The sequence below is a fragment of the Ranitomeya imitator genome, chromosome 9 (assembly GCF_032444005.1).
Source record: "Ranitomeya imitator isolate aRanImi1 chromosome 9, aRanImi1.pri, whole genome shotgun sequence".
Classification (NCBI taxonomy): domain Eukaryota; kingdom Metazoa; phylum Chordata; class Amphibia; order Anura; family Dendrobatidae; genus Ranitomeya; species Ranitomeya imitator.
Window position 1 is genome coordinate 70249547 of NC_091290.1, and position 25215 is coordinate 70274761.

The 25215-nt window shown below is 44.4% G+C and overlaps 1 protein-coding gene across 3 annotated transcripts in view; it reads left to right on the forward strand.

The window, feature by feature from the left end:
* Positions 1–25215, forward strand: part of METTL15 (methyltransferase 15, mitochondrial 12S rRNA N4-cytidine) — a 476714-nt gene that overhangs the window by 31768 nt on the left and 419731 nt on the right. For 2 of the 3 annotated variants that reach the window (XM_069739770.1, XM_069739771.1), the window contains exon 2: positions 22825–23000. In XM_069739770.1, the coding sequence (XP_069595871.1) occupies positions 22825–23000 (176 nt within the window). Of the gene's footprint in view, positions 1–16607; positions 16723–22824; positions 23001–25215 lie in introns of those variants that run through there. The other variant, XM_069739772.1, reaches the window with a different exon arrangement.

Sequence of the window (25215 nt, forward strand, 5' to 3'; positions counted from 1 at the left end):
GTGGTCCAGGTGGCTGTGGTCAAGGTGGCTGTGGTCCAGGTGGCTGTGGTCCAGGTGGCTGTGGTCCAGGTGGCTGTGGTCCAGGTGGCTGTGGTCAAGGTGGCTGTGGTCAAGGTGGCTGTGGTCCAGGTGGCTGTGGTCCAGGTGGCTGTGGTCCTGGTAGGTCTGTAAGTTAAAAGACACTTGCAATCTGCTCTACACATTGAAGTAGCAGATTTGGGGTCTTCAAAACTTACTTTTCAGATTTTCTGGATGTGGGCCAGGTGGCTGTGGTCCAGGTGGCTGTGGTCCTGGTGGCTTATGCCGGTCAGTGTGGTCCCTACTCTATCTGCAATATAATAAGTATAATGGATTGAAAGTTAGACCAAAGCAGAAATAGGCAATGTTTACCACTAAACACCATGTTAAAATGAGAAAAATATGTGAACACCCAAACCCAAAAACTGGTGCACGTTATACCATTCTTTTCCATGTCCCAAAAACAAAAAAAGGTAAACTGTGAGACACCTTTAAAAATATTTTTATGTTTTAAAAAAAAAACAATTACCTCCCCGAAATAAAATTTCAAAGGATAACCTTTATTAAAAAATGACCACTCAAACAACTCTGTATTGCATGTGTAACCATTGGTACATACACCTGATTTAAATTTACCTTTAAGAAATTATACTACGGACAATTTTTTAAGAAACATTTTATTAATATATAATTTTTTTTCTTTTTTTTTTTTTAAAATCACAATGGAGCAGAAATGCTCTTTATTTTAAAATACAAGTACATCGAATGGGAATGGTTAAGTAAATTTAAAAAAAAAAAATATAACCTCAAGCTGCAGACCATTAGACTTTGCAATAATACATCCATTTTAATAAACAAAAAAAAAAAAAAAGGTGCACAAAACACTATACTAAAGGTACTGTCACACTAGACGATATCGCTAGCGATCTGTGACGTTGCAGCGTCCTCACTAGCGATATCGTCCAGTGTGACAGGCAGCAGCGATCAGGCCCCTGCTGTGATGTCGCTGGTCGGGGAATAAAGTCCAGAACTTTATTTGGTCGCTGAACTCCCCGCAGACATCGCTGAATCGGCGTGTGTGACACCGATTCAGCGATGTCTTTGCTGGTAACCAGGGTAAACATCGGGTAACTAAGCGCAGGGCGGCGCTTAGTAACCCGATGTTTACCCTGGTTACCAGCGTAAAAAAACAAACAGTACATACTTACATTCAGCTGTCTGTCCCCTGCCGTCTGGTTCCTGCACTGACTGCTGGCCGGAAAGTGAAAGTGAAAGCACAGCACAGCGGTGAGTCACACAGCGATGACTCACCGCTGTGGCTGTGCTCTGCTTTCACTTTACGGCCAGCATTCAGTGCAGTAACCAGACGGCAAGGGACAGACAGCTGAATGTAAGTATGTACTGTTTGTTTTTTTACGCTGGTAACCAGGGTAAACATCGGGTTACTAAGCGCGGCCCTGCGCTTAGTTACCCGATGTTTACCCTGGTTTACCGGGGACCTCTGGATCGTTGGTCGCTGGAGAGCGGTCTTTGTGACAGCTCTCCAGCGACCAAACAGCGACGCTGCAGCGATCCGGATCGTTGTCGGTATCGCTGCAGCGTCGCTAAGTGTGACGGTACCTTAAAGGTACCGTCACAATGAACGATATCGCTAGCAAACCGTGACGTTGCAGCGTCCTGGTTAGCGATATCGTTCAGTTTGACACACAGCGGCGATCAGAATCCTGCTGTGATGTCATTGGTCGCTGCAGAAAGTCCAGAACTTTATTTCGTTGCTGGACTTTATGTAGACATCGCTGAATCGCCGTGTGTGACGCCAATTAAGCGATTTGTTCACTGGTAACTAGGGTAAACATCAGGTTACTAAGCGCGGCTCTGCACTTATTAACCCGATGTTTACCCTGGTTAACAGTGTAAAAGTAAGAAAAAACACAAACACTTCATACTTATGTTCCGCTGTCTGTCCCTCGGCGTTCTGCTTCTCTGCCCTGTATAAGCACAGCGGCCGGAAAGCAGAGTGGTGACGTCACCGCTCTGCTCTGCTTTACGGCTGGCTGGCGCTCACAATGCAGAGAAGCACAGCACGGGGACAGACAGCGGATATTTTTTTTTTTACCTTTTTTTTTTTTTTACTTTTACACTGGTAACCATGGTAAACATCGGGTTACTAAGCGCGGCTATGCACTTAGTAACCCCATGTTTACCCTGGTTACTGGCATCGTTGGTTGCTGGAGAGCTGTCTGTGTAACAGCTCTCCAGCGACCAAACAGCGACGCTGCAGTGATCCGGATTATTGTCGGTATTGCTGCAGCGTCACTCAGTGTGACGGTACCTTAATTAGTAAATACATCAAAAATCAATATTAACCAATATGGCATTGACAAATGCACATGCAACCAACAAGACGCACACAAACATACCTGCAAGCCGAGTCATAACGCAAGCATAACACATGAACAGTCGCAATATTGACGAAGGCATAATAAGGTGCAGGCACGTGAACACATACATAGAAAAGCACACAGCAGTACAAAAATAAACACACACACCCACACACACACACACGGCCATCAGTCCTCCGGCTGGAGCTTGATATCTTCACAGTGGCAGGCCTCACGGTGGATCTGGACTGTAGCATGGCAATGGCTGTTGCAGGATGACGGCAGGCCTCAGGTTGGATTCAGGTTTTATAAGCTCTTGCTATAGTCAGTACGTCATACACAAATGCGCACACACACACACACACACACACACAAATGGCAATATACTCACACTGTTGTAGTGTGTCTGGTCCTTGCTGCCAGGCTGGGCTCTTGGTGTCCGGCTGGGCTCTTGGTGTCCGGCAGGGCTCTTGGGGTCCAGGCTGTGCTCTTGGTGTCCGGCAGGGCTCTTGGTGTCCGGCAGGGCTCTTGGGGTCCAGCCTGGGCTCTTGGGGTCCGGCTGGGCTCTTGGTGTCCGGCTGGGCTCTTGGTGTCCGGCAGGGCTCTTGGGGTCCAGGCTGTGCTCTTGGTGTCCGGCAGGGCTCTTGGTGTCCGGCAGGGCTCTTGGGGTCCAGGCTGGGCTCTTGGTGTCCGGCAGGGCTCTTGGGGTCCGGCTGGGCTCTTGGTGTCCAGGCTGGGCTCTTGGGGTCCAGGCTGGGCTCTTGGGGTCCGGCTGGGCTCTTGGTGTCCAGGCTGGGCTCTTGGTGTCCGGCAGGGCTCTTGGTGTCCGGCAGGGCTCTTGGGGTCCGGCTGTGCTCTTGGTGTCCGGCAGGGCTCTTGGGGTCCAGGCTGGGCTCTTGGTGTCCAGGCTGGGCTCTTGGTGTCCGGCTGGCTGGAGGCTTCTTCTTCTCTCTGAGTCTTGCTGGCATATGTGGGGGTTGAAGGCCCAGACCAGGTTTATATAGATTTGGGGATGTCTGGCCATTTAGATAAAAAACACCTGTTTCTGAGCATGCTCAGTAGAAAAAAACGTATTGCAGCGCTGCATTGCGTCGTACGACGTGTCTCGACGCATCCGTCGCTCATAGACTTTCATTCTAGCAAAAGACGCATGCCGACGAATGCGCCGAGACACGTTTTATTGGCGGAGACAAAAAACGTTACAATCTTCTTTTTTCCAGACGACGTGTCGCCTCTTTTCGACGCATCCGTCGAAAGACGTATACCGACGAATGCAAATCCGTCGCAATACGTCGCCAATACAAGTCTATGGGGAAAAAACGTATGCAGCAAAATATTTTGCTGCATACGTTTTTTCTGCAAAACGACGCATTTTAACGGATTGCAGTTAACGCTAGTGTGAAAGTAGCCTAAACATGTCATTTCTGAAGTGTTTAAGAAGAATAGTCCAGAAGTTAAATCCTCGTTCTATAAAATATAAACTAATCAAACAATTAATAGTAGGTTTTTACACTGGCCTGTTATCATCAATGTGCCCCTTCTAGTGGGTGAAATGTCATCTTGTCCATAAGGGCTCACTAGCAATGGCCGTTTCCTTCTGTGTCAGAGTATGTGCGGCCGGTCATGGTGCTCGGCTCCACCTGAGTTATATCTGATTTTTGTAACTTTTACAATGTCTGATTTTCTTGGATACACAGAGGACGGCGCTGGACCAGAAGGTGCAAAAAAGTCACTTCTACGTCTTCATTTTCACAATCTTTGGAGAGTCCAGTAGCCGCCACCAGTGCCGATCATATTCACAGGTCACATAGCCAGTTGTGTCATCCATTGCCGATCGTGTGCCGCCTTCTACCACTTCATGGACTTCACTGTCTTTATTTCCACTACATGGGATGACAGTCCGGTATTGCGGAGTCCCTGTGATGGGTTCTGCTTCCTGTAACTGAGGTTTTCCCAAACTCTCCTCCTCTTCGTAGTCCTGGTTTGTTCAATACATGAACTGGATGTTAAGAATAGTTTTCTCCCTCCATTTGGGGAGTTGCATGGGTGATAAGATTTGGTGTGAATACGGTCTGTGGAGGCTGGAGCTGCCGGCCGGTCATCTGCTCTGCAGTCACTGTCTACCCCTGGTCATTCTCAGCCCTAAGGCTACGTTCACACTAGCGTTCGGCTAGTGTGCGTCGCGCTAGCGTCGGGCGACGCAGCGGCAACACACGCGTCATGCGCCCCTATGTTTAACATGGGGGACGCATGCGTTTTTGCTTGTTGCGTTTTCCGACACGTGCGTCTTTTTTGACGCTAGCGTCGGACCAAGAAAACGCAACAAGTTGCATTTTTCTTGCGTCCGATTTTCGTCAAAAAACGACGCACGCGTCGAAAAACGCAGCGTTTTTGCGTGCGTTTGCACGCATTTTTCGGTGCGTTGTGCGTCGCCGACGAAGCGGCGCACAACGCTAGTGTGAACGTAGCCTAACAAAGCTTCTCCTCTGTCCTCTCCTGCTTCTAAGCTGTAACATAATAAAATAATACAGTAATATCTAAAAATCATGGATTATTTGGTAAATCTAGACCCCACACTGTTACACCACAGGCTGAACAGATCTGAATGCAAGATTTTTGAACTGACGCTGTAATATTTTTATTTTTTTTAAATATGATCCCATCCAGATCCCATCTTGTATTTTGGTACAGATGTGGATAGGAGCATAGCAGGCACATGTGCAGTTTTTGAAATTTTTAAATTAAACGTTTTTTTTTTTTTCGGAAATGTGTTTTAAAGATTTGCGCTTGCGTTCGCATAGGTAAAATATTATCAAAGATACTCTTGTGACATATCTGGTGGAAGCCTGTACAGTTCTGAGTAGAATGGTGTTTATTTTGTTTCTCTAACTCTTTTCTAGCCTGAGTTATGGGGAGAAATGTAAAGGCAGGCAACACCGAAATTCGCACTTTTTCCGAACTTTGAAAATCAATAAAAAATAAATAAAAAAAATCTAGAATTTTTTTCTTCTTCACATTTTGCATTCTCTGACACACCGTTACCAAATAACAAAATCTCAAAAGAATTAAAAATATAGTGGTAAAAATCATTGGTTCACTTGACATGGAATGACCCCTATTTTGTTTTTTTATATACAGTATTGTGCATCAAATAGGGATATAATACATATTATATATAGATCAGTCACTACAGTGAACATACTCTGAATACTTTACATGTGTTTTACTTTTGCTCTGCAGAAAGATCTTTAAGGCTACGTTCACATTAGCGTTATGCATGTTTGCGTCGGGCGACGCAGCGGCGACGCATGCGTCATGCACCCCTATATTTAACATGGGGGACGCATGCGTCTTTTTGTGATGCGTTGTGCGACGCATGCGTTTTTTTTTGCCGCAAGCGTCGGGCCAAGAAAACGCAACAAATTGCATTTTTCTTGCGTCCAAATTTCGGCAAAAAATGACGCATGCGTCGCAAAACGCAGCGTTTTTGCGTGCGTTTTGTTGCGTTTTTGTTTGCGTTGCGTCGCCGACGCAGCGGCACACAACGCAAATGTGAACGTAGCCTAAATGATTCCATGGATTAGGTTACAATAGTCACTGCAGCTGGTTATTCGCCTGTCCCTGAGAGGTGATGGGAATGGGCATTATTGCTAGTTTTGTATATTGCTTTAAAACACAAAATCTGCATATCCCTAGCAGCAAATTCATTTAACACAATACTCTTTTTCCTACATCCCACAAACCGTGACATCAATTTGCTCATTTTCTGCTGCCCACAGACTGAATAAAATTTCTAAGCCGACATGTCATCTTTAACCCCTTCATGACCCAGCCTATTTTGACCTTAAAGACCTTGCCGTTTTTTGCAATTCTGGCCAGTGTCCCTTTATGAGGCAATAACTCAGGAACGCTTCAACGGATCCTAGCGGTTCTGAGATTGTTTTTTCGTGACATATTGGGCTTCATGTTAGTGGTAAATTTAGGTCAATAAATTCTGCATTTATTTGTGATAAAAACGGAAATTTGGCGAAAATTTCGCAATTTTCACATTTTGAATTTTTATTCTGTTAAACCAGAGAGTTATGTGACACAAAATAGTTAATAAATAACATTTCCCACATGTATACTTTACATCAGCACAATTTTGGAAACAAAATTTTTTTTTGCTAGGAAGTTATAAGGGTTAAAATTTGACCAGCGATTTCTCATTTTTACAACGAAATTTACAAAACCATTTTTTTTAGGGACCACCTCACATTTGAAGTCAGTTTGAGGGGTCTATATGGCTGAAAATACCCAAAAGTGACACCATTATAAAAACTGCACCCCTCAAGGTGCACAAAACCACATTCAAGAAGTTTATTAACCCTTCAGGTGCTTCACAGCAGCAGAAGCAACATGGAAGGAAAAAATGAACATTTAACTTTTTAGTCACAAAAATGATCTTTTAGCAACAATTTTTTTATTTTCCCAATGGTAAAAGGAGAAACTGAACCACAAAAGTTGTTGTCCAATTTGTCCTGAGTACGCTGATACCTCATATGTGGGGGTAAACCACTGTTTGGGCGCACGGCAGGGCTTGGAAGGGAAGGAGCGCCACTTGACTTTTTGAATCAAAAATTGGCTCCACTCTTTAGCGGACACCATGTCGCGTTTGGAGAGCCCCCGTGTGCCTAAAAATTGGAGCTCCCCCACAAGTGACCCCATTTTGGAAACTAGACGCCCCAAGGAACTTATCTAGATGCATAGTGAGCACTTTGAACCCCCAGGTGCTTCACAAATTGATCCGTAAAAATGAAAAAGTACTTTTTTTTCACAAAAAAATTATTTTCGCCTCAATTTTTTCATTTTCACATGGGCAATAGGATAAAATGGATTATAAAATTTGTTGGGCAATTTCTCCCGAGTACGCCGATACCTCATATGTGGGGGTAAACCACTGTTTGGGCACATGGTAAGGCTCGGAAGGGAAGGCGCGCCATTTGACTTTTTGAGTGGAAAATTAGCTCCAATTGTTAGCGGACACCATGTTGCGTTTGGAGAGCCCTTGTGTGCCTAAACATTGGCGCTCCCCCACAAGTGACCCCATTTTGGAAACTAGACCCCCCAAGGAACTTATCTAGATGCATATTGAGCACTTTAAACCCCCAGGTGCTTCACAGAAGTTTATAACGCAGAGCCATGAAAATAAAAAATAATTTTTCTTTCCTCAAAAATGATGTTTTAGCAAGCATTTTTTTATTTTCACAAGGGTAACAGGAGAAATTGGACCCCAGTAATTGTTGCGCAGTTTATCCTGAGTATGCTGGTACCCCATATGTGGGGGTAAACCACTGTTTGGGCACACGTCGGGGCTCGGAAGTGAGGGAGCACCATTTGACTTTTTGAATACGAGATTGGCTGGAATCAATGGTGGCGCCATGTTGCGTTTGGAGACCCCTGATGTGCCTATACAGTGGTAACCCCTCAATTCTACCTCCAACACTAACCCCAACACACCCCTAACTCTAATCCCAACTGTAGCCATAACCCTAATCACACCCCTAACCACAACCCTAATTCCAACCCAACCCTAACCCTAATCACAACCCTAACCACAACCCTAATTCCAACCCAACCCTAACCCTAAGGTTATGTGCCCACGTTGCGGATTCGTGTGAGATTTTTCAGCATCATTTTTGAAAAATCCGCGGGTAAAAGGCACTGCGTTTTACCTGCGGATTTTCCGCGGATTTCCAGTATTTTTTTGTGCGGATTTCACCTGCGGATTCCTATTGAGGAACAGGTGTAAAACGCTGCGGAATCCGAACAAAGAATTGACATGCTGCGGAAAATACAACGCAGCGTTTCCGCGTGGTATTTTCCGCACCATGGGCACAGCGGATTTGGTTTTCCATATGTTTACATGGTACTGTAAACCTGATGGAACACTGCTGCGGATCCGCAGCCAAATCCTCACCGTGTGCACATAGCCTAATTCTAAAGGTATGTGCACACGCTGCGGAAAACGCTGCGGATCCGCAGCAGTTTCCCATGAGTTTACAGTTCAATGTAAACCTATGGGAAACAAAAATCGCTGTACACATGCTGCGTAAAAACTGCACGGAAACGCAGCGGTTTACATTCCGCAGCATGTCACTTTTTTGTGCGGATTCCGCAGCGGTTTTACAACTGCTCAAATAGAAAATCGCAGTTGTAAAACCGCAGTGAAATGCCCAGAAAAAACGCGGTAAATCCGCCATAAATACGCAGCGGTTTAGCACTGCGGATTTATCAAATCCGCAGCGGAAAAATCTGCAGAGGACCAGAATACGTGTGCACATACCGAAACCCTAGCCCTAACCCTACCCCTAGCCCTACCCCTACCCCTACCCCTAGCCCTACCCGTAACCCTACCCCTAACCCTAACCCTACCCCTATTCTAAGATTAGTGGAAAAAAAAAAAAAAACAATCTTTATTTTTTATTGTCCCTACCTATGGGGGTGACAAAGGGGAAGGGGTCATTTATTATTTTTTTTTATTTTGATCACTGAGATTATATCTCAGTGATCAAAATGCACTTTGGAACGAATCTGCCGGCCGGCAGATTCGGCGGCGCACTGCGCATGCGCCCGCCATTTTGGAAGATGGCGGCGCCCGGGGAGAAGACGGACGGACCCCGGCAGGATCGGTAAGTATGATGGGGTGGGGGGGAGCACGGGGGGGGGGGGATCGGAGCATGGGGGTGGATCAGAGCGCGGGAGGGGTGGAACGGAGCACGGGGGGGGGGGGTGGAACGGTGCACGGGGGGGTGGAACGGTGCACGGGGGGGTGGAACGGAGCACGGGGGGGTGGAACGGAGCACGGGGGGGTGGAACGGAGCACGGGGGGTGGATCGGAGCGCAGGGGGGGTGATTGGAGCACGGGGGGGTGATTGGAGCACGGGGGGAGCGGACAAAAGCACGGGGGGGAGCCGGAGCACAGGACGGAGGGGAGCCGGAGCAGTGTACCGGCCAGATCGGAGGGCTGGGGGGGCGATCGGTGGGGTGGGGTGGGGGCACATTATTGTTTCCAGCCATGGCCGATGATATTGCAGCATCGGCCATGGCTGGATTGTAATATTTCACCCGTTATAATAGGTGAAATATATTGCAAATCGCTCTGATTGGCAGTTTCACTTTCAACAGCCAATCAGAGCGATCGTAGCCACGGGGGGGGGGGGGGGGTGAAGCCACCCCCCCTGGGCTAAACTACCACTCCCCCTGTCCCTGCAGATCGGGTGAAATGGGAGTTAACCCTTTCACCCGATCTGCAGGGACGCGATCTTTCCATGACGCATATGCTGCGTCATGGGTCGGATTGGCACCAACTTTCATGACGCAGCGTATGCGTCAAAGGTCGGGAAGGGGTTAAGTGAAATGTGACTGCCTAGCATTTTTACTTTTAGTAACTCCTTACATTGAGCGACTTGAAAAAGAGAAAAAAATGCGACGGAGCCTTGACATGAGGCCAGTTGGTGTTATTTTTTGGCATTTAGCTATTGTGGGTATGGAACGCCTGCAGTGCTCAGCAAACATGAGTACACACCAACTGATTTGTCAGAAAACTCTAGTTTCCTTTCAGAATCAAGATTTGTTATTTTACACACCCAGAACAAATTCATTCAACACCATGTTGCAAAAAGAGTACTCCGTAATAAGTCTTAGAGGCAAAGATATAAAATTTTAACGAGAAAATTTTAATTGACAAGAATTTAAACACCCTTAAATCAAACTATTTGTTACTCAGGTGTCCAGCAGATAGTTGAGTATAAAAGGGTGTTACTTAAAGAAACCACCTTCCTATTTAAAGGGAACCTGTCACCCCGTTTTTTCAGATTGAGATAAAAAATACTGTTAAATAGGGCCTGCGCTGTGCGTTACAATAGTGTATGTAGTGTACCCTGATTCCCCACCTATGCTGCGAAATACATTACCAAAGTCGCCGTTTTCGCCTGTCAATCAGGCTGGTCGGGTGGGCGTGGTCACAGCGCTGTTTCTTCCTCAGCTTTACGTTGGTGGCGTAGTGGTGTGCGCATGTCGCAGTGACGAATCCACTGCGCGCACGTGAAGAAGCAGCGCGCGATCTGCGCTATTACCCCCTGTCATCGGTGGGGGCGGCCATCTTCCTGGGGCCACGCGTGCGCAGATGGAGTGCTCTGCTGCACGGGGCTTCAGGAAAATGGCCGCGGGATGCTGCGCGTGCGCAGAAGAGAACGCGGCGGCCATTTTCCCAAAGCCGAAATGCAGATGCGCGTGGCTAGTTTTTATGTCTGGTGCCTTTTGAGTATGTGCAAGTTTTGTGTGAGGCAACTTTTGCATGTATTGCAACTTTTGTGCGTGTGGCAATTTTTCCGCGTGTGCAAGTTTTGCGTGTGGCGAGTTTTCCATGAGGTGAGTTTTGCACTTGTGGCGAGTTTTGCAAGAGCCTAGTTTTTGCATGTGGCGAGTTCTGCGCGTGGCGAGTTTTGAGCAGCGACTTTTGTGTTTCGACTTTTATGTGGCGAGGTTGGTGTATGTGTGGTGAAATGTGTGCTGAGGGTAATGTGTTCAAGCACGTGGTAGTGTGTGGCGCATTTTATGTGTGTGGTGATTAACCCATGTCGGGGCCCCACCTTAGCAACTGTGCGGTATATACTCTTTGGCGCCATCGCTCTCATTCTTTAACCCCTTAATCCCATATGACGTACTATCCCGTCAAGGTGACCTGGGACTTAATTCCCAGTGACGGGATAGTACGTCATATGCGATCGGCCGCGCTCACGGGGGGGAGCGCGGCCGATCGCGGCCGGGTGTCAGCTGCCTATCGCAGCTGACATCCGGCACTATGTGCCAGGAGCGGTCACGGACCGCTCCCGGCACATTAACCCCCGGCACACCGCGATCAAAGATGATCGCGATGTGCTGGCGGTGCAGGGAAGCATCGCGCAGGGAGGGGGCTCCCTGCCGGCTTCCCTGAGACGATCGGTACACGGTGATGTACTCACCGTGTACCGAGCGTCTCCTCCCTGCAGGCCCCGGATCCAAAATGGCCGCGGGGCTGTGTCCGGGTCCTGCAGGGAGCACTTCCGGGTCAGGATCAGGCTGCAGCTGCAGCTCTAATCCTGCCCGGCTGTATGTCAGATCACCGATCTGACAGAGTGCTGTGCACACTGTCAGATCGGTGATCTGTGATGTCCCCCCCTGGGACAAAGTGAAAAAGTAAAAAAAAAAATTTCCACATGTGTAAAAAAAAAAAAAAAAAAAAAATCCCTAAATAAAGAAGAAAAAAAAAAATATTAATCCCATAAATACATTTCTTTATCTAAAAAAAAAAACAATAAAAGTACACATATTTAGTATCGCCGCGTCCGTAACGACCCAACCTATAAAACTGGCCCACTAGTTAACCCCTTCAGTGAACACCGTAAGAAAAAAAAAAAAAAAAGAGCCAAAAAACAACGCTTTATTATCATAACGCTGAACAAAAAGTGGAATAACACGCGATCAAAAAGACGGATATAAATAACCATGGTACCTCTGAAAACGTCATCTTGTCCCGCAAAAAACGAGCCACCATATGGCATCATAACCAAAAAAATAAAAAAGTTATAGTCCTAGGAATAAAGCGATGCCAAAATAATTATTTTTTCTATAAAATAGCTTTTATCGTATAAAAGCGCCAAAACATAAAAAAATGATATAAATGAGGTATCGCTGTAATCGTACTGACCTGACGAATAAAACTGCTTTATCAATTTTACCAAACGCGGAACGGTATAAACGCCTCCCCCAAAAGAAATTCATGAATAGCTGGTTTTTGGTCATTCCGCCTCAAAAAAAATCGGAATAAAAAGCGATCAAAAACTGTCACAGGTCCGAAAATGTTACCAATAAAAACGTCAACTCGTCCCGCAAAAAACAAGACCTCACATGACTCTGTGGACCAAAATATGGAAAAATTATAGGTCTCAAAATGTGGAGACGCAAAAACTTTTTTGCTATAAAAAGCGTCTTTTTGTGTGTGACGGCTGCCAATCATAAAAATCCGATATTAAAAACGCTATAAAAGTAAATCAAACCCCCCTTCATCACCCCCGTAGTTAGGCTAGGTTCACATTGCGTTAATGGGTTAACGCTAACGGACAGCATTGCACGGCGAAAATGTCACAATTAACGCCGTGCAACGGGTCCGTTAGCACACCCTTTGACAGCAATGTGATTTTCGGGTGTAGCGCATCGCTAGAGCGTGCCATTTTCGGCTCGTGCTAGCAAGGGGCCGTTCTTTTGAGGTCCGATCCCCGATCTTCCAGAGCGGGGACGTTAACGCGACCACTAAACGCGACACCTAAAAAGACATTGCGTTAGCGCAATCCGCTAGCGCTAAACGGATTTCCCTAACGCAATGTGAACCTAGCCTTAGGGAAAAATAATAAAATTAAAAAAAAATGTATTTATTTCCATTTTCCGGTTAGGGTTAGGGTACCGTCACACTATACGATTTACCTACGATCACGACCAGCGATGCAACCTGGCCGTGATCGTAGGTAAATCGTAGTGTGGTCGCTGGGGAGCTGTCACACAGACAGCTCTCCAGCGACCAACGATGCCGAGGTCCCCGGGTAACCAGGGTAAACATCGGGTTACTAAGCGCAGGACCGCGCTTAGTAACCCGATGTTTACCCTGGTTACCAGCGTAAAAAAAAACAAACAGCACATACTTACATTCCGGTGTCTGTCCCTTGCCGTCTGCTTCCCGCACTCACTGACTGCCGGCCGTAAAGTGAAAGCACAGCACAGTGGTGACGTCACAGCTGTGCTCTGCTTTCAGTTTACGGCCGGCAGTCACAGTGCGGGAAGCAGACGGCAAGGGACCTGACGGACACCGGAATGTAAGTATGTGCTGTTTGTTTTTTTTTTTACATTTACGCTTGTAACCAGGTAAACATCGGGTTACTAAGCGCGGCCCTGTGCTTAGTAACCCGATGTTTACCCTGGTTACAAGCGAACGCATCGCTAGATCGCATCGCTAGATCGGTGTCACACACACCGATCTAGCGATGACAGCGGGAGATCCAGCGACGAAAGAAAGTTCCAAACGATCTGCTACGACGTACGATTCTCAGCAGGATCCCTGATCGCTCCTGCGTGTCAGACACAGCGATATCGTAACGATATCGCTGGAACGTCACGAATCGTACCGTCGTAGCGATCGAAATGGCACTGTGTGACGGTACCCTTAGGGTTTGGATTACATTTACGGTTGGGATTAGAATTAGGGGTGTGTCAGGGTTAGGTGTGTGGTTAGGGGTACAGTTGGGATTAGGGTTAGGGGTGCGTTTGGATTAGGGTTTCAGTTATAATTGGGGGGTTTCCACTGTTTAGGCACATCAGTGGCTCTCCAAACGCGACATGGCGTCCGATCTCAATTCCAGCCAATTCTGCGTTGAAAAAGTAAAACAGTGCTCCTTCACTTCCGAGCTCTCCCGTGCGCCCAAACAGGGGTTTACCCCAACATATGGGGTATCAGCGTACTCGAGACAAATTGGACAACAACTTTTTGGGTCCAAGTTCTCTTGTTATCCTTGGGAAAATAAAAATTTGGGGGACTAAAAATTCAAAGTTTTCACAACACATCTAGATAAGTTCCTTGGGAGGTCTAGTTTCTAATATGGGGTCACTTGTGGGGGGTTTATACTGTTTGGGTACATCAGGGGCTCTGCAAATGCAACGTGACGCCTGCAGACCAATCCATCTAAGTCTGCATTCCAAATGGCGCTCCTTCCCTTCCGAGCTCTGCCATGCGCCCAAACAGTGGATCCCCCCTCCACATATTGGGTATCAGCGTACTCAGGACAAATTGGACAACAACTTTTGGGGTCCAATTTATTCTGTTACCCTTGTGAAAATACAAAACTGGGGGCTAAAAAATAATTTTTGCGAAAAAAAAAAAAAAAATTATTTTCACGGCTCTGCGTTATAAACTGTAGTGAAACACTTGGGGGTTCAAAGCTCTCACAACACATCTAGAAAAGTTCCTTAGGGGGTCTAGTTTCCAAAATGGTGTCACTTGTGGGGGGTTTTAATGTTTAGGCACATCAGGGGCTCTCCAAACCAACATGGCGTCCCATCTTAATTCCAGTCAATTTTGCATTGAAAAGTCAAATGGCGCTCCTTCCCTTCCGAGCTGTGCCATGCGCCCAAAAAGTGGTTTACCCCCACATATGGGGTATCGTCGCACTCAGGACAAATTGCACAACAACTTTTGTGGTCTAATTTCTTCTCTTACCCTTGGGAAAATAAAAAATTGGGGGCGAAAAGAACATTTTTGTGAAAAAATATGATTTTTTATTTTTACGGCTCTGCATTATAAACTTCTGTGAAGCACTTGTTGGGTCAAAGTGCTCACAACACATCTAGATGAGTTCCTTAGGGGGTCTACTTTCCAAAATGGTGTCACTTGTGGGGATTTCAATGTTTAGGCACATCATGGGCTCTCCAAACGCAACATGGCATCCCATCTCAATTCCAGTCAATTTTGCATTGAAAAGTAAAATGGCGCTCCTTCCCTTCCTTGCTCTGCCATACACCCAAACAATGGTTTACACCCATATATGGGGTATCAGCGTACTCAGGACAAATTGGACAACAATTTTTGAGGTCCAATTTCTTCTCTTACACTTGGGAAAATAAAAAATTGGGGGCAAAAAGATCATTTTGGTGAAAAAATATGATTTTTTATTTTTACGGCTCTGCATTATAAACTTCTGTGAAGCAATTGGTGGGTCAAAGTGGTCACCACACATCTAGATAAGTTCCTTAGGGTGTCTACTTTCCAAAATGGTGTCACGTGTGGGGGGTTTCAATGTTTAGGCACATGAAGGGCTCTCCAAACGCAACATGGCGTCCCATCTCGATTCCTATCAATTTTGCATTGAAAAGTCAAATGGCGCTCCTTTCATTCCGAGCTCTGCCATGCGCCCAAACAGTGGTTTACCCCCACATATGGGGTATCAGCGTACTCAGTACAGATTGTACAACAACGTTTGGCATCCATTTTATCCTGTTATCCTTGGTAAAATAAAATAAATTGGAGCTGAAATAAATTTTGTGTGAAAAAAAGTTAAATATTCATTTTTATTTAAACATTCCAAAAATTCCTGTGAAACCCCTGAAGGGTTAATAAACTTCTTGAATGTGGTTTTGAGCACCTTGAGGGGTGCAGTTTTTAGAATGGTGTCACACTTGGGTATTTTCTATCATATAGACCCCTCAAAATGGCTTCAAATGAGATGTGGTCCCTAAAAAAAAAAATGGTGTTGTAAAAATGAGAAATTGCTGGTCAACTTTTAACCCTTATAACTCCCTAACAAATAAAAAAATTTGGTTCCAAAATTGTGCTGATGTAAAGTAGACATGTGGGAAATGTTACTTATTAAGTATTTTGCGTGACATATCTCTGTGATTTAAGGGCATAAAAATTTAAAGTCGGAAAATTGCGAAAGTTTCAAAATTCTTGCCAAATTTCCGTTTTTTTCACAAATAAACGCAAGTTATATCGAATAAATTTTACCACTACCATGAAGTACAATATGTCACGAGAAAACAATGTCAGAATCACCGGGATCCGTTAAAGTGTTCCAGAGTTATAACCTCATAAAGAGACAGTGGTCAGAATTGTAAAAATTGGCCTGGTCATTAACGTGGAAACCACCCTCGGGGCTTAAGGGGTTAAGTCCCCCTTGTTCACATCTGGCAGCTGTCAATTTGCCTCCTACACTTTTCCTTTCATTTTTTCCCATTATGTAGATAGGGGCAAAATTTTTGGTGAATTGGAAAGCGCGGGGTTAAAATTTCACCTCATAACAGCCTATGACGCTCTCGGGTTCCAGACGTGTGACTGTGCAAAATTTTGTGGCTGTAGCTGCGACGGTGCAGATGCCAATCCCGGACACACACACACACACACACACACACACACACACACACACACACACACACACACACACACACACACACACACACACACACACACACACTCTCACACACACATTCAGCTTTATATATTAGATTATTAACACACATTCTAATTCCCAGACTTGATAATTGCCATGGTTCATACTTGTCAAGGTAATTTTGTATTTACATGTGCCTGATGTTTTTTTCTTTTTCTCACTGGTGGTTTGGTCATCTATACGTTATGAATATTTAGACATTGCTGTGAAAGAAATCTGTTCTCGTTGCACTGACTTCTTGATGTCTTTGTGGACTTGTGACTGTACATATGTCAATCTGAATACGTAAAGCTGCAATGCAGAGAGATGAGGTACTTGATCTGGTAATTAGCATTGGCTATATTACCACTGCTTCACACTGTATCATACACACAGGAATACTTCAACCACTGCCATTGAAATTGAGTCTATACGGTCACAAAGCAAATTGATTTTACATGCTGAAGCCAATAGTTGACTGCTCAAAATAGTAGGCTATTAGCTCAGAATTTTCTAATTGATATTTAAAACCTAGTTTTCTGTACCAGATGATCCCTGTAAAAAAGTGAAGCTGATGTATTAAATACTGGAGATGAGAGACTTGAACCAAATTAAAAGGGTTTTCCACAAACAAAGATAATTTTAAAGGGAATCTGTTGCCCCCCAAAAATCGTATATGAGCTAAGGCCACCGGCATCAGGGGTTTATCTACAGCATTCTGTAATGCTGTAAATAAGCCCCTGATGTAACCTGAAAGATAAGAAAAACAAGTTAGATTATGCTCACCCATCCGGTTCGTTTCTGGTCCGATGGGCGTTTCGGTCCGGTTCAAGGGCCTCATATCCGTATACGATGACGTCCTCTTCTTCTCTTCCTGTCGCGGCTCCGGCGCATGCGTACTTTGTCTGCCCTGTTGAGGGCAGAGCAAAGTACTGCAGTGCGCAAGCGTCGGGCCTCTGACCTTTCCCGGCGCCTGCGCACTGCATTACTTTGCTCTGATCTCAACAGGGCAAACAAAGTACGCCTGCGCTGGAGCCGCGTCAGGAAGACAAGAAGAGGACTTCATTGTAAAAAGATGGGAGGCCCTGGACCGCGACGCCCACCGCAGCGGGACCGCCCCTGGGTAAGTATAATCTAACCTCTTTTTCTCATCTTTCAGGATACATTGGGGGCTTATCTACAGCATTACAGAATGCTGTAGATAAGCCCCTAATGCTGGTGGGCTTAGCTCATAGTCGATTTTGGGGGTGACAGGTTCCCTTTAAAAATCATGGCGATCATACAAAATTCTTGACGTAATAGTTTTTGATGTGAGGTGTATTCATTTTTGCATCAACTAATTTGATTAAAACTGATGACGCTTAAGTTATATTACCAAATACTGGTTATTGATAAAAGTGGCACTTTCCCAGAGAAAAAAAAGACTACCGGATTTCTATTCTTGTATAACCCTCTATGTATGCCCTAGGCTAAGTTCACACTAGGTTTTTTGCAGCAGTTTTTCAGCCGTGTTTTACATTACCGGCAAAGTCTGAGATTTCAGAAATCTTATAAAGTGTTTTTGTTGTTTGTTTTTTTTTTGTCGTCAGGATTTTGTGCTTTTCATGTTTTTTTGCACAATGGAGCATGTCACTTCTTTCAGCTTTTTTTTTTTTTTTCCTGCATTTTTCATCCATTTTAATGAATGGGTGGTGAAAAAACACAGGTATCGAGTTTTGCTGCGTTTTTGTGCCAAAACGTAATTCTATAGAATATGACTTTTTTTTTTCAAAACTAAACTTTATCAGCATACACAAGAGACAAATCTAGCATGCCAAAACCACAGCAAAAATGCACACAAAAAACACTGCAAGTAATGCAAGAAAAACAAGAAAGGGTGAATTCACACTGTGTTTTTTCAGCATTTTTTTTTTCTGCAGCATAACTTGATCTCTTGGCAGTAGAGAAGCTGCAGAAATCAACATGGCTTTTCCTGTTCTTTCTTACGCTTATTTGCTGTGTTTTTTTTGTGCAGGATTTTTTATGCTGTTTTGGCAGACAAGATTTGTCTAGCAGGATAGATGATCATTGTTTTAAGCGTGGAACCATTACCAAATACTGGAAAAGGATGTCATAATCCACATGTGCACTACTGCTGCATTCAGTGCCCGAAACAGCCGAGCGCTGTATTCAGCTTTATCCCATAGAAGGTATATGAATCAGCAGCACATGTCTATGCTGCTCGATTCCATCTCCGCACACAGTGATAACAAATGGACGATCGGGACACCCATTCCTTTGATTGCATTCTTAATCAGACATCACCTATCCTGTTAAAAGGTGATAAATAGAGATGGGCAGACCCCTGGATGGTCGTGTCTGGCGGGTTCAGACGAACAATTAAATAAAAGTTCCAGTACTAGAACAGTACCCGAATCCGGGCCCCATTCACTTGAACATCCAGTGTTTACCACACTGTCATGTACAGTGGGGCAAAAAAGTATTTAGTCAGTCAGCAATAGTGCAAGTTCCACCACTTAAAAAGATGAGAGGCGTCTGTAATTTACATCATAGGTAGACCTCAACTATGGGAGACAAACTGAGAAAAAAAAATCCAGAAAATCACATTGTCTGTTTTTTTATCATTTTTTTTGCATTTTATGGTGGAAAATAAGTATTTGGTCAGAAACAAACAATCAAGATTTCTGGCTCTCACAGACCTGTAACTTCTTCTTTAAGAGTCTCCTCTTTCCTCCACTCATTACCTGTAGTAATGGCACCTGTTTAAACTTGTTATCAGTATAAAAAGACACCTGTGCACACCCTCAAACAGTCTGACTCCAAACTCCACTATGGTGAAGACCAAAGAGCTGTCAAAGGACACCAGAAACAAAATTGTAGCCCTGCACCAGGCTGGGAAGACTGAATCTGCAATAGCCAACCAGCTTGGAGTGAAGAAATCAACAGTGGGAGCAATAATTAGAAAATGGAAGACCTACAAGACCACTGATAATCTCCCTCGATCTGGGGCTCCACGCAAAATCCCACCCCGTGGGGTCAGAATGATCACAAGAACGGTGAGCAAAAATCCCAGAACCACGCGGGGGACCTAGTGAATGAACTGCAGAGAGCTGGGACCAATGTAACAAGGCCTACCATAAGTAACACACTACGCCACCATGGACTCAGATCCTGCAGTGCCAGACGTGTCCCACTGCTTAAGCCAGTACATGTCCGGGCCCGTCTGAAGTGTGCTAGAGAGCATTTGGATGATCCAGAGGAGTTTTGGGAGAATGTCCTATGGTCTGATGAAACCAAACTGGAACTGTTTGGTAGAAACACAACTTGTCGTGTTTGGAGGAAAAAGAATACTGAGTTGCATCCATCAAACACCATACCTACTGTAAAGCATGGTGGTGGAAACATCATGCTTTGGGGCTGTTTCTCTGCAAAGGGGCCAGGACGACTGATCCGGGTACATGAAAGAATGAATGGGGCCATGTATCGTGAAATTTTGAGTGCAAACCTCCTTCCATCAGCAAGGGCATTGAAGATGAAACGTGGCTGGGTCTTTCAACATGACAATGATCCAAAGCACACCACCAGGGCAACGAAGGAGTGGCTTCGTAAGAAGCATTTCAAGGTCCTGGAGTGGCCTAGCCAGTCTCCAGATCTCAACCCTATAGAAAACCTTTGGAGGGAGTTGAAAGTCCGTGTTGCCAAGCGAAAAGCCAAAAACATCACTGCTCTAGAGGAGATCTGCATGGAGGAATGGGCCAACATACCAACAACAGTGTGTGGCAACCTTGTGAAGACTTACAGAAAACGTTTGACCTCTGTCATTCCCAACAAAGGATATAGTACAAAGTATTGAGATGAAATTTTGTTTCTGACCAAATACTTATTTTCCACCATAATATGCAAATAAAATGTTAAAAAAACAGACAATGTGATTTTCTGGATTTTTTTTTCTCAGTTTGTCTCCCATAGTTGAGGTCTACCTATGATGTAAATTACAGACGCCTCTCATCTTTTTAAGTGGTGGAACTTGCACTATTGCTGACTGACTAAATACTTTTTTGCCCCACTGTATATAACAGTTTGGCAAACACTGCCTCTTGATTGGCATTAAAATCATTACTGCCAGTCAGAGAGCCCTGGTTCCCACAGTGTCAAGTCAGCACGCAGCTGTGATCGGAGGTAAAATGTTTACTTCTGGTCACTGGCATCGGCTTATGGGACTACTACTCCCATCAGCCTATGCCAGCTGCCGCTAATAGCGAGAGTAGGCGGCATCGGCTGGTGGGAGTATTCATCAGCTGGCTCCTGTGCTCTAAATTATTTAAAAATAAACCTACATGGGTTCACTTGTATTTTTAGTAACCAGCCAGGCAAAACTGACAGCTGTGAGCTGCAACCCTTAGCCGTTAGCATTAATAACACTGATTATTGAGAATAGAAGGGTCCCCACAACTTTAAGTTATGTAAAGAGATATTTTTTTGTAAAAAAATGTCATGGAGCCCCCTCCCTTTTTTGACAACCAGCCAAGCTAAAAGACAGCTGGGGGCTGGTATTCTCAGGCTGGTAAGGGGCCATGGTTATTGGGCCCCCAGCCTGAAAACATCAGCCTTCAGCCACCCAGAAAAGGTGCATCTATTAGATGCGCCAATTCTAGCTCTTTGCCCAGCTTTTCCCAGCTTTTCCCACATGCTCTGTAATGGTGGCAAGTGGGGTTCATATTTGTGGGGTTGATGTCACCTTTGTATTATGCGGTGACATCAAGCCCACGGATTAGAAGACACCTCTCCGTTACTAATACTATGGTAATATTGTAAATAAACACAAAGCAAGTATGAAGTCCTTTTTTTTTTTTTTTAAGAAAACACACACTTAAAAATAAAAAAGTCATATTCACCTAACGCACATTTCACTGAAGCTCAGTGACTAGCGGTGATGTCCTCGAGGCTGCAGTCCAAAGAACTGCTTTGACCTCTGTGAGATTACCACTTGCACAGAGAGAAAAAAGTCTGTAGCGGTGAGTTCACTGCAGATCAATTGGATACTTTTTCTCACTGCGAGCAGTGATCTTAGTGGCCGGCGCTAACCTCAATGACGTTACCGCTAGACACTGAGGTTGCTCTTGCAGCATCTCATTCCTCAGTGCTTCTTGGCATGGACGGTCGCATTTTGTCACCGTCCAGGTTGAAAACTGTGTATCCCAGACATGCATAACGGTGTGGGACAGGACGACGGACAGGTGAGGGATATGGTTGTTTTTTTTTGGTTTTTTTTTTCATTTTATTACAGAAGACAAGGACTTCAATGTAATAGGTGTTAAGTGAGTATAACTGTGTTTGTTATTTTTAAATAAAAATGTAAGAGTATTTATTGCAAAGGAAGGACTTTATACTTGCAGTGTATTTATTTACAATATAACTATAGGATTTACAGTAAGGGATAGTTGTCTTATTGACTCCTCTCCATTACAAAACCGTGGGCTTGATGTCACTGGACAAAACGGAGGTGACATTAACCCCCACAAACATGAACCACACTTGCCACCACCACAGGGCAATTTGGAAGAGTAGGGAAACACGCCAGGCTTAGCACAGCTAATAGTTGTGCTTGTTCTGGGTGGCTGCGGGCTGCTATTTTTAGGCTGGGGAAGGCAAATATCCATGGCCACTTACCAGCCCTGAGCGGTCTGCTTTAGCTTGGCTGGTTGGCAAAAATGGGGATGGCACTTTTTTTTAAAATTATATATTTAGAGAGCAGGCACCACTGATGAATGCTCCCATCAGCCCCTGCCTTCTGTTGCTGTTATTAGCGGCAGCAGGCGTAAACTGATGGAAGTAGAAGTCCTATCAGCCGACGCCAGTAACCGGCGTTAATTTAAAGTCTTAGGGCCAATTCATCATTGCATTTCCACCAGTTTTTGGGTGAGAATACCTCTCAGTTAATGAGTCTGTGATTTGTTACAGATTAATCAAGCAATTTGCACCTTTTTTCAAGTTTTCATTTTATGATTTAGACTTCGTATTTTTTTTTATGTCATTTTGGCTTTTCTAGATGTTAAACTAATTTATCAAATTCTTTATTTTTAACAAGTCACAAAATTTGGCACCAATCTGCTCAGTACCCCCTGGAGTGGTTTAATGTACGCCAGCTAAAAATTTTATATTTTTGCTGGATTTTGAAAAACGCCTGACTATTAGCATTAAGGAGTTGCAAAAATGGTTAAAGGAGGAAAGAAAATGTTGGGCATTGTACAAAATTTGTAAACCTTGTTTGCCGTTTTAATTAATTTGATGAATCACAAGTTAAAAGAGAAAGGTGACTTAAAGACCCCATAACTGATGAATTGGGGCACTTGAGTTTTAGAAATGTTGTATTTATCCCAATAGAACACCATTTACAGAGTTTTTTCCCATCTTGCCTTGTCTGATGTCTGCAGGTAGGATGCAATCTTCGAGAAGACTGGTGATGTGTGGAAGATTCGCCAGATTGCACAGCTCGTCTGTTCTGCAGAGCAGGAAGTTTTGCCAGACATCGACATCTTCAGAAAAAGTTCTACACCAACCTGTAATGTCTAATGAAGTCATCGGCTGCTTGGCCCTGAAGGAAGGGCAGGTTAGTTGCTCCTCTACCCACAGAATTTCACATAAAATAGGTTAGATGTATATTTTGGAACAGAGCTCGAAAACGTAGAAAGTATCTCCAGGACCCCAACCTTTCAAAAGTGTTGTCTCTATCACAGATCTCACCTTTTTTCTGCCAGGTCAAACATTTGTGGGGCCTACTACAGGGATTATGTGGTCTAACATGGTGGCCACTCGAATGACCGCATGTAATACATGGTTGGGTTGGTCTTCCAGATCATCTCTCACTTGGTTAAAACAGGGGTCCTGAACTGAGGCGCACCCCCTATAAAGTCCATATGTCCTAATGGGACCGATGGCCAGGGGCTACTTCAGTGAGGCTACTTATTTAAAGGAACACTCCAAAACATTTAGGGTATGTCAACACACATTTTTTACTGGGATTGTACTGGCAGTTTTTGGGTGGGGAGCTGTCGGTAAATTTGGTTTAATTTCCAATTGAAGGAACATGACACTTTTATTCCTATATTAAAAAAAAAAAACACATGAGCAAAACAAAAGTATGCCATGTATACTGTAGGTGCCAAAGAAGATTTGTCCCATTATTTCTAAGGGTTTCTTAGGTTTACTTTATGAACATAGTTATATTGATTGAAAAAAGCCACAGGTCCATCAAGTTTAGTCTTTCTCCATCGGTTATAAATTCTCTTTCTCTTGATTACTTATAACTCACATTGTCATTTGTTGTAAACAAAAAAAAAAAGAATCCAGCACTTTGTGTCGGCCATTACTACCTGTTGTGGTCGGCATTCCAGTCTGACTGCTCTTACTGTAACGAACCCTTTACTGTTTAGCTGCTGGAATCGCCTTTTGTCCACCACTAATTAATGTCCCCTGGTCCTTATTATGGTCCTTGGGAGGAATGTATCAGTCCCGCGTACTGACCGCACATATATTTATACATGTAAATGAGATCTCCTCTGAGGCGTCTTTTTTTTCTAAGCTAAACAAGCCCAACTTTTCCAACCTCTCCTCACACCCAGTCACATCCCTGACATGTTACACAGTAGTGGATTGACTTTGGCCATTTTCATGCAGAGAGCCCCATAGCTTCTGCACAGTTACCAGTCATCCTTTCTGTTATAGTGGGAGGCTACCTATCCCGAGCCATCTGCCAGGCCTAAAGATGGGGCAATTTCCTCCCTTACGGCAATGGCCAGTGGGTGCCCAGCCCTTCTTATATTCTTGGTGTAATAGAGGAGAACCAGCTCTAACAAACAGCAGCACAGTGAGCGCTAGAGAGGAAAGATTGAGCCGATAGCACAGGAAGAGAACAGAAGCGGCTGAGAGACTGCAGCGAGAATCCTTAGGGTTACTGTCCCGTGTTTATTCCTGTCCAGAGTCATCCACATGCGTCTGTCCTTCTATATGTTATTACACAGAGGAGTTGGGACAGGCAGGCAGCCTTTGCCCACTATCTGCCCCACAAGCAGTAACGCACAGCTGGCAATAGCAAATCCTACACAACTGCCTGCGACTCTGTCTCTGCTTCTTTGCTGCTAGAGACAGATTGGACCTAACAACAAACAGCAAGTTATGTCGCCAGTGAATTATGACAAGGAGGCTATATCGGCAAACTGTAGGTCATCTTTTTTCTCCTTCTTATGTTTCACATGCATGATTGTTAGCTGAAATGCTAGGTCTGTTGTGGTAACTATTTGTGGCAATATAACCTGACACTTTTTACTAGAGATTGGTGAATTATTTATATCTTAGAGATTGGTGAATTATTTATATCTTATATGTAACATCTAAACCCCATATACTACATTTACAGCTTTAATTAGCAGAAACACCCCAAATGTTTAGTCCTCCTATTTCTGGAGCGGTATTGACCATAATCCGCTGTGTGTAAGTTTGAATTATAATGATTTTTGAAGGGATTATCTGAGCCTTACTTTATACATGTAATTCTTATTGATACTTTTATCATTGCACATCCCCTTTTTTGTTTCTTCCATGTCCGTCCACTAGCTGTTTAGCACGACAATATCCGATTTTTATCTGATTACCTTTCTTTGTTGGTTTGCCACACAAGACCCATTTTTCTGTCTGCAGCTTTCAGCAGTGCCTATCCCCTTGGGCGCAAGTGTCCTCATTTTTACTTTTATTTTTTTTTATTTTGACCTAAAATACAAAGGAATTATGTCATCTTTACCATTTAGGCGTTTTGGAGATAATTTCAT